We start from the raw sequence: 10,653 nt of genomic DNA on the forward strand, positions 1-10,653 counted from the left end.
ATTGACATCCAGCAACTTCTGCAGAGTTTTGGAGGCATCATCACCTCCTTCCCGCTGAAATATTTGGGCCTCCCGCTCACTCTGACAAGAACAAGGCTCGTGCATCTTCAGTTCGTCTTGGATCGGATCAGAGCAAGGTTGGCAGGCTGGAAGGGCAGACTAATGACCATTGCTGGACGACGGGTACTTGTCAGAGCCGTGCTAACTGCAATCCCAACTTTTGCTATGACCGTACTCCGTATGCCAAATAAATTTTTCAAGGAAATCGACAAAGTGAGACGCCGTTTTCAGTGGGCACAAGAGGAAGAGCTATCTGGAGGCAAATGCAAGGTGAATTGGAACAAGGTGTGCTCCCCGTTGGAGAAGGAAGGGCTGGGCATCCTCAATCTCGAGCGCTTCGGCTAGGCCCTGCGGCAATGATGGTTTTGGCTAGCCTGTAAACACCTGGACAGGCCATGGGTGGGCATGGAGGTACCGTGCTCCGACTCCGATCGACTGTTCTTCAGCGCGGCCACCTCGGTCATGGTGGGCGACTGCCATACGGTCAGGTTCTGGACTTGCTCCTGGCATCAGGCAGGCACGCTACGATTGCTTTTTCTGGCGCTCTATAAGCATTCAAGGAGGAAGAACAGAACGGTCGCCGATGCCCTTAGTAATGATCGCTGGATCCTTGACTTGATGCACGGGCAGACAGACCAGATCGTTTGTGACTGCGTGGCCTTGGCGAGACTCCTGCGCTTGGTGCCAGTCAACCTCTCTGCAGATGTGGGCGACGAGATAAGGTGGAATCTGGAAGCCAGCGGCTGCTACACCGCTTCATGAGCCTATCGGGCACAATTCCAGGTGAACCACACCTCCACATTCCCACAGATCATCTGGAAGACTTGGGCGCCAGGGAAACTGAAGATCTTCTTCTGGTTAATGCTGCTAAACAGGCCCTGGTGCAATGACCGGCTTCAGCGACGTGGGTGGCCCAATTCATATTTCTGTCAATTCTGCTTCAGAAACCTCGAGATGGTTGACCACATATTCTGGTCGTGCCCTTTCACCACGGCAATCTGGAGCAGCCTGTCATCTTGGATAGGTTGTGAAGCCCTGAGTCTGCAATCTGCTCGAGCAATCCACAGTAATACCGATCGGATCATGGGCATTCTGGAGGGCACAAAACCTGAGTTCAGAAAAGGCATAAGATCACTGACGATGCTAGCAGCTTGGGAAATCTGGAGGCACCGGAACGACTGCACGTTCAGAAACAAGGAGGCATCTAGGCAAGAGGTTCTGCAGGCCATCAGACGGGGTATTGACCTATGGAGACAGGCCGGAGCAACCTGTTTACTGCACCAGTTCACGCTACCACCAGAGGGGATAAGCTGATGATAACACCGATGATCGCCTGTAGTTTTTCTTTTTCTTTTTTGAACCCCTTTCCTTACTTTTGCTCCTTGTGATCTCAGGATCACCATCCATGTACGTCAATTTTTATCCACTGCTCCCTGCTCTGATCAACATGAAAAGCCAGCTTTGTTGGATCTTTCAAAAAAATTGTAGGCTTGGCGAAGAGTTTTTTTTTGGAGTTGTTGATTGTTTTTGAGAATCCAATTGGCAGGCTTGGCGAAGAGTTGTTGCGTCAGTGTCGATGATTACATGCCCCAGCGTCTGCGGCAAACTCAATGGCCTTAGGCACTCCTGTATCCGTCTGTGTGCAGTGGGATTAGTCCGCTGACACAAATGCGGGAGGCTGCCGTCCATCCATAGTCGCATACATTGCAAAATCTATTTGAACAAACCAGACGGATTTTATTCAAGTTCCAATATAATTTACATGAACGGACGATATTTCGACCATTTTACTAAAAACTATTAAAAAACACAAACCCTATATCGGACGACCATTTCGTAAGTGTGGCCGTCCTGTCTTGCCACACTGCCGTCAGTGACCGTGCCATCCTCGTCGTCGTCCCTTCCAGCGGCGCAAGGATGCCGGAGGTCCGCGGCAGCCCTGTCCGGCTGCTACCTGACGCTCGCGGAGGAGCCGCTCTGCCTCCTGGCGCGTGGTGTGAAGGGCCGCTCTGGCCACTATCGAAGGCGCTGGCGGCGGCCTTGCCCCTACTGGCGTTGGCGAAGCATTCTCTAAGCGACCACTTCTCGCCGATCTTGTCGAGCTCACCGTCAAGCCGACAGCAGCGCCTGGCGGCCATCTCGGCGGTCGTGACAGAGCGGTTAAGCACCCACGCCGCGGCGAGGTCCGGGTCGTTGTGGACCCATTTCCGGTGCCACGTCCGTCTTGGCGAACGCGGAGCAGCGACTGACATTGCGCTGGTCATACCTCGCCTGCTGTTGCACTGCGCGCTTGGCCTCGGATACCACGGCCCAAGAGCCAGAGGCACCGCCGAAACCACCACCTCCGAGGTAGTGGAGGATGCGGCCACACACCTTGGCGATCCGGGCGACAGCTCCTCCTTCGTCTGCCGGCAATGGCGGCGTGGTGGCGATGAGGGGCCGTCGATCCGTGCATGGCGGCTATGCGGTGGGTGTCGGTGTCAAAACCGACAGATCTCGGGTAGGGGGTCCCGAACTGTGCGTCTAAGGATCGATGGTAACAAGAGATAGGGACACAATGTTTACCCAGGTTCGGGCCCTCTTGATGGAGGTAATACCCTACGTCCTGCTTGATTGACTTTGATGAGTATAGGGGTTACAAGAGTTGATCTACCACGAGATCATAATGGCTAAACCCTAGTTGTCTAGCCTATATGATTATGATTGCCTCTACGGACTAAACCCTCCGGTTTATATAGACACCGGAGGGGGCTAGGGTTGTACAGAGTCGGTTTACAGAGAAAGGAATATTCATATCCGCACGCCAAGCTTGTCTTCCATGCAAAGGAGAGTCCCCTCCGGACACGAGGGAAAGTCTTCTATCTTGTATCTTCACGGCCCATTAGTCCGACCCATGTTGCATAGCCCGAACGCCCGAGGACCCCGTAATCCAAGACTCCCTCAGTAGCCCCTGAACCAGGCTTCAATGACGACGACACGCAGATCGTCTTCGGCATTGCAAGGCGGGTTCCTCCTCTGAACACTTCAAAATAGTTGACCACCAGCGCTATATCCAGCTCTATACAATAGTCACAATCCTTAAATATAAAGGTAAAATGCAGATAAGTTCCATCTTCTGATGATTTCACGGACGGGACGTTACATCCAGCCGTTTTATCACTTTGAACCGTTTTTTGGCCTCCCGTTTCGCGCTTCAAGACGCAACCTTCGGCGACATGTCTTGTCAAAGCAGAGATCGTGCCTCCTTATTACGGGATTCTCATCAATACGAGTTTTGGTAACCTAACCGTGCGGTTCACGTGACCCCTTGGGAACAGGCGAGTTTTAAGGCTCGAGGGAGGGGACGCTTGATATTTGCAGTCCATATAAGCGGATAGAACCCATCTGTTGCACCCCACGCCTCATCCCCTTTACCTCTCCGTCCCCGAGCTCCGACGCCCAAACTCCAAACTCTTCCCTTCCCAACAACTCCTCCTACCATGGCCGGCTCTCAAGGCAAGTGGGTGCCCTCCCCCTTCACGGAGGAGAACATCAAGGAGCCGCGGGAAGCGCGATATTTGACCACGGAAATCAAGCACATGCTTCCCGATCCGGCGCAGGTCATCCCCACTCTGAGGCCCGGTGAGAGGGTGGTGTTTATTCCCCACTTCCTCTGTGGACTCGGATTCGCCCTCCACCCCTTTGTAAGGGGTCTCATGTTCTACTACGGGCTGGATTTTCACGATCTAGCCCCAAATCCGTTCCTTCACATCTCGGCGTTTATCTGGTGTGCGAAGCCTTTCTCCGTGTCCCTCCGCACTTCGTCTTATGGCTCAAAATCTTTAATGTGAAACTGAAGGTGGTCAATGGGAAACACGCGGACTATGGTGGCGCCATGGTGAGCAAGCTCCCCAAAGTCAATTGGCCAAAGGGAGCCTTTGTGGACACCGTAAAAATATGGCAACAGGAATGGTTCTATATCACAGAACCCCGCGGCTCCAAGTGGGCAGTTGTGCTAGCCTTTAGATCCGGACCCCCACTGAGGCTTACATCCTGGACCGACAAGGGTCCGGACTGGGGGTCGGTCTCTGAGGTGATGCGGCTGCAGAAACGCGTCCAAAGCATGATAGCGAAGGACGTTACCCTTGCCGACGTAATCCAAGTGATGCTGATCCGCCGAGCACTTCCCTGCCAAAGGCGGCCCCTCAAGATGTGGGAGTTCAATCCGAAAGGACCGCGGACCCTACAACAGTTTTACGGCACAACGCACAAGGGGATCTGGAAACTGCTTTTTAAGAAGCAGAAATCGTGGCCAAGGTCCTCAGACGACATCGGCCTCGACTGCAACCACCCATCCTCCAAGGTAAATTCTAAGAACTTCAAACACCAATATGCTTTATTTAACCCGGGGTGGTAAGTAATCCATCCCCAAACAGGTCTGGATGAAGAAGGCGGAGTAGATCCGGTGTCCAGCTCCGCTCCCTGAAGACGCAGTCAATCCCCTTCTAATGAGGATGCTGGTCCCGGTGCCATACCAGGCACCGGCAAAGAAGGACAAGAAGAAGAAAAGAGAGGAGGGAACTTCGGACGTAGTGTACGGAGACGCTGATGCCCAATCCTCTCACGAAGGTGATGACGACGACGAGGAGGAGGAGGAAGAAGAAGATACTTCCCGCAAGGGCAAAAAGAGGGCGGCCTCCAATGAACTGGAAGCCAAAGCATCCAAGAGGGACAAAATTACCCTCCCCGATGACTCGGAGTCAGACACCAAAGCCCTCCTGATGCATCGTCGTCGGACCAGGCCCAAAGCCGACTCGTAAGCAGCTCGGGATGCCTCACATATTGTCCAATTCTTTGTGAATTGTGATGATAACTCTAGGTTCTATATTTTCTAGTCTGGCACGCAGTCTCCCCCAACTATCTTCGTCCTCGGGGGATCTGCCACCTGAGATGATGGAGAGCGGGTCGCCTCCATTAGCCTCCCCGCCGCCTAAGGCGGATGATGTCGAGGTGTCGTCTCATAGGCCCTCCCCAAGCCTTGAAGATACGCGCGTGCGGGGGGGGGGGGGATCTAACAGCGCCAGAGGGTAATACCTCGGCTGCCGAAGGGCCGGGGAGGACGGTCTTTATAGAGACCGGTGACGAGGGCCCCGGTCAATCCATCCCCCAGTCATAGACTGCTCCGAAGACCAGTATGGCCCCGAAGTCTAGTGAACGACCCCCTGCGAGAGAAAAGGGAGCGGTGACCTCTGCTAATCCGGAGGTGCCGAATACCACGACAGACACTCTTCAAAGTGCATCCATCCTGGACGAGCACCTCATCCTGATGGGTGCGGTGTCTGAGAAGATTCAGTCTGCCAAGAGTGGACTGAACGAAGCCTTCTCCAGCTTGCTAGCAGGCTTCGAGGTACGCAATGTAATGTGTTTTGATCTTTTTTATGAGAAGTATGCCCGTATATAGATGGTAGCCCCTGAGACTCTGTTCGGTTTTCTGAAAGAAAAGCGAGCTGAGGATCAATAATCAGTTGTTAGGTGGTAACATGCTATTTTGTTGGAATTTCAAAACAGGCCTCTCTGTTATCGGCGACTGCCCAGTCAGCGGAGATTTCCAAACTCAAACGGAAACTGGAGCGAGTCGATGAGGATCTAGTCCTTGTTAACACGCGGCTCGACCAAGCGCAAGGTATAAGATGCATCTTGCTGTATGTCTGTTTTTTTCGTGCTTTTGTGGAAGTTAAAGAGCGTTACTATTCATGGTTATACAGATGGTGCCTCCGCAGTGGAGACCCTTAGGGGTGAGCTTGCTCAAGCCAAGGAGCAGGCAAGGGTAAGCCAGGCGGCTGCTGACAAGGCGGCTATGGACTTAACGGCCGAACAGGCCACTCGACGCCGTTTGGAGGAACGGGTGACTGAGGTGGAGCAGAAGCTCAAGGAGACTGCCGCCAAGTGCGGGTCCCTGGAAACGGAAAACAAGGCGAAGGTGACCGAACTCGCCAAGGCCCTTCAAGATGCTCCAGAAGCATGGTCCGAATCCCGCGCAGCGCGCGAGGAAATCCATCAAGCCGGTCAGATAGCGGTTGGTAAGCCTTTTCTTTTACATGCTAAATTTGGGGACCGGAAGTATGCGTTGCTTAATCGACTGTGGAGTTCTCCAGACACGTATGCGGATCTGCCGACGAGTACTACGGACGCCGCCCAATTCTTCCAGGCCCAGGAGGGGTACGAGTTGGAGAAGCTCTTCTAGTCGCAGTTTGTGGAGCAGGAGTGCCCCCTACTGTTAAATGACCAGACGACACAATGGGTGGAGCTGCATAAGATGTACAGCATGGCCATGAAGGACGTCATAGTCTGGTTGTGGCCTGCTGAAGCCGTTTTGGGCAGCTACTTCAGCCTCGTGCGGCGTCTCGTCGATGCGCTTCCCTGGATTGACGCTGTCAAGAGGTGGTCCTGCATGGAAGGAGCGCGTATGGCTTTCGCCCGTGTCAAGATGCACTGGGTGAAAATGAATGCCGAAAAGATGGTGGTCGAGGGACCTCCCGAAAGCAAGGCCCACCACACACCGGAGCGCTATTTTGAGGACGTGCTAAAAGGTGCTCGCGTTATAGAGGGCCAGTGCTCTAAGGACGTAGTGTTTGAATAAAAGAGTTCAAACTGTCCGGGGATTTGTGTTATAAACGAAGTCTTTTGTAAGATATTCATTCATTGATGAAAAGTTTTTATCCTCCTGTGAGGCCATTTATTATATCTGAGAGTTCCCAGTCGTCGGCTTCAGCCCCCATGTAGATGCTACTGGGGTGTTCGGAATTGCACATAACTACACTTGACCCAATGTCTTTGTCCTTGAAGGAGGTGTTAGTGCGGCAAACCAGGCAATCAGACTATTCGGTTTTATTGCTCTCACTTAGCTATAGGAGTTTGACAATGGGTCTATTAGGTAGCCCCTAGTATGTACGCGGCTACCCTGATGCGGATGCGTTACATATGTGGCAGGGAAACAGTCCTTCGTGTAATACGGAAAAATCGCTAAGGATTGTACTGACTCGCCGAGTGGCTGACCAGCTCTCGCCGCATCATGACAGCCAATTTTCGGCTTTCTCTACTGAGGTGCTTAACTGGACGAACCAGAAACACAATCGCAGTAGTTCTCCCTTTACTACCCTAGCCGATCAGACGGAACGTAAGGTAGCAAGCACATGAGCCGGGCAACCCAACTATTGACCATTTGACCAAAGACATGATTCAGAGCCGATGCATATAATGCCAAACTCGGGACGCCGAATTGTGCTATAAAGCTGTTCGGACTTTTGTTTGGCAACACATATGTTTCCTTATAGAGCTCCTGGCAATTTTTGTGCCGAGATGTGTACGTGGGACCACTTAACAGGTGGAATAAGAAACGATACCGAGTAAGAATTTTAGTTTACTGAAATCTAATTGATACGTCAAGACGTAATCTTACAGAAGGTACCATAATCACCAAGGCCATTTTACATGCCGGGGGTCTAGGGCTAAGGGAAAAGCTCTATACAGGTTCTTGAGCGAAGTTGTGGTCTTCCTGTCGCACGTCTGCGCCGCTTTTCGCCTAAATAAGAAAGATTTCCTTAAAGGAATGGTCTTCGACCATGTGTACGAAACCAGGCTCGGAAGGAGTCCTCGTGTGTTCGAAGAATAAGTAGGTTTTGATTTACCTGTGGTAAAAAGGAAAGGTTGAATAGAGAAAGGGCAAGGCAGTATAAGGTCGAACCTTTGTATAGGCCTGTCCGTATATTGCCTCCGCCGATGCCCAAGGTATTTTGAGTGCATAATAGTGCACGCGCGGTACGAATTCCGTTGATGTATGTGGCGGTCAACGAAGGCTAGGCTGCTGATCTAGCTCTGAAGTTGTCGGACTGCCGGTATATAGAGCTGACCTGTCCTGTGTGGGGAAGTCCGATGGCCTAATAGCCAAGGGGCTGTGCGGCTTGATAGGGCCGCTTTGTACTTCGGCTGCAATGGCCGCTGTATGCTCGTCAGTACGGAGGGAGTGCTCCATGTTTCCATTGATTGTAATGACGCCACGTGGACCGGGCATCTTGAGCTTCAGATAGGCGTAATGCGGGACCTCATTGAAGCGAGCAAAAGCAATTCGTCCGAGCAGTGCGTGATAGCCGCTGCGGAAGGGGACGATGTTGAATATCAAGTCTTCGCTTTGGAAGTTGTCCGGCGAACCAAAGACTACCTCCAGCGTGATTGAGCCCGTACAGTGGGCCTCCTTTCCAGGTATTACTCCTTTGAAGGTAGTTCTAGTGGGTTTGATTCTTGACGGATCAATACCCATTTTGCGGACAGTGTCTTGATAAAGTAGATTGAGACTGCTTCCATCATCCATGAGGACTCGCGTAAGGTGGAATCCGCCGATGATTGGATCGAGGACTAGAGCTGCCGAACCTCTGTGACGAATACTGGTTGGGTGGTCCTTTCAATCGAAGGTGATCGGACAAGCCGACCATGGGTTGAATTTGGGGGTGACCGGCTCTATGGCGTAGACGTCCCGTAGTGCGCGTTTGCGCTCCCTTCTAGGGACATGCGTGACATATATCATGTTCACCATTTTTACCTCGGGGGGAAATTGCTTCTGTCCCCTTGTGCTCGACTAACGAGACTCTTGGTCATCGTTGTCGCTTGGCGACCCTTTTCCCTTGTGTTCGGCGTTAAGCTTGCTGGCTTGTTTGAAGTGTTGGGGAACGTAGTATTTCAAAATTTTCCTACGATCATGCAAGATCTATCTAGGAGAAGCATAGCAACGAGCGAGGAGAGTGTGTCCACGTACCCTCGTAGACCAAAAGCGGAAGCGTTTAGTAACGCGGTTGATGTAGTCGAATGTCTTCGTGATCCAACCGATCCAAGTACCGAACGCACGACACCTCCGCGATCTCCACACGTTCAGCTCGGTGACGTCCCTCAAACTCTTGATCCAGTTGAGGCCGAGGGAGAGTTTCGTCAGCACGATGGCATGCTGACGGTGATGATGATGTTACCAGCGCAGGGCTTCGCCTAAGCACTACGACGATATGACCGAGGTGTTAACTGTGGAGGGGGGCGCCGCACACGGCTAGGAATAATTGATGTGTGTTCTAGGGGTGCCCTCCCCACGTATATAAAGGAAGGAGATGGAGGGAGGAAGGGAGGGGGAAAGGAAGGAGGGGGGAAGGGAAGGAAGTAGGAGTCCTACTTCGTACTTTCCTTTTTCTCCTCTCCTTTTCCTTTCTCCCCACGTGGCTGGCCCTATAGGGGGCGCACCAACCCCTTGTGGGCTGGTGTGTTCCCTTAGTTGGCCCATTAAGCCCATATCTTTGCCGGGGTTTGCCCGGAACCCCTTCCGATGTCCGAATATAGCCTTCCAATATATGAATCTTTACCTCTCAACCATTTTGAGACTCCTCGTCATGTCCGTGATCTCATCCGGGACTCCGAACAAACTTTCGGTACATCAAATCACATAACTCATAATACCGATCGTCATTGAACGTTAAGCGTGCGGACCCTATGGGTTCGAGAACTATGTAGACATGAACGAGACTCATCTCCGGTCAATAACCAATAGCGGAACCTGGATGCTCATATTGCTTCCTACATATTCTACGAAGATCTTTATCGGTCAAACCGTATAACAAAATACATTGTTCCCTTTGTCATCCATATGTTACTTGTCTGAGATTCGATCGCCGGTATCATCATACCTAGTTCAATCTCGTTACCGCCAAGTCTCTTTACTTGTTCAGTAATGCATCATCCCGTGACTAACTCATTAGTCACATTTCTTTCAAGGCTCATAGTGGTGTGCATTGCCGAGAGGGCCCAGAGATACCTCTCTGACAATCAGAGTGACAAATCCTAATCTCGATCTATGCCAACTCAACAAACACCATCGGAGACACCTGTAGAACATCTTTATAATCACCCAGTTACGTTGTGATGTTTGATAGCACACTAAGTGTTCCTCCGGTATTCGGGAGTTGCATAATCTCATAGTCATAGGAATATGTACAAGTCATGAAGAAAGCAATAGCAATAAACTAAACGATCATAGTGCTAAGCTAACGGATGGGTCTAGTCCATCACATCATTCTCTAATGATGTGATCCCGTTCATCAAATGAAAACACATGTCCATGGCTAGGAAACTTAACCATCTTTGATTAACGAGCTAGTCAAGTAGAGGCATACTAGGGACACTCTATTTGTCTATGTATTCACACATGTACTAAGTTTACGGCTAATACAATTCTAGCATGAATAATAAACATTTATCATGATATAAGGAAATATAAATAACAACTTTATTATTTCCTCTAGGGCATATTTCCTCCAGTCCCCCACTTGCACTAGAGTCAATAATCTAGTTCACATCGTCATGTGATTTCACACCAATAGTTCACATCTTTATGTGATTAGTTTACATCTTCATGTGACTAATACCCAAAGGGTTTACTAGAGTCAATAATCTAGTTCACATCGCTATGTGATTAACATGCCAACCGTCTTCATACGAAACTTGCCAACCAAACACCGGGGATCAGAAGTAGTTTGCCCCCGAAGTAAAGATAGTGAACATGGTACACATGGCACCGTCTCC

The 10,653-nt window shown here is 51.0% G+C and overlaps 1 protein-coding gene across 1 annotated transcript; it reads left to right on the forward strand.

Moving 5' to 3' along the window:
- The first annotated feature begins 465 nt into the window (after positions 1–465).
- LOC147980072 (uncharacterized) lies at positions 466–822 on the forward strand. Its single transcript, XM_087515465.1, has one exon. It carries the CDS (start codon positions 466–468, stop codon positions 820–822), a length of 357 nt encoding a protein of 118 aa, XP_087371591.1.
- The last annotated feature ends 9,831 nt before the right edge of the window (positions 823–10,653 follow it).

This window comes from Triticum urartu, chromosome 3A, assembly GCF_056163025.1.
Source record: "Triticum urartu cultivar PI428250 chromosome 3A, HENAU_Tu73, whole genome shotgun sequence".
In the NCBI taxonomy this organism is placed as follows: Eukaryota; Viridiplantae; Streptophyta; class Magnoliopsida; order Poales; family Poaceae; genus Triticum; species Triticum urartu.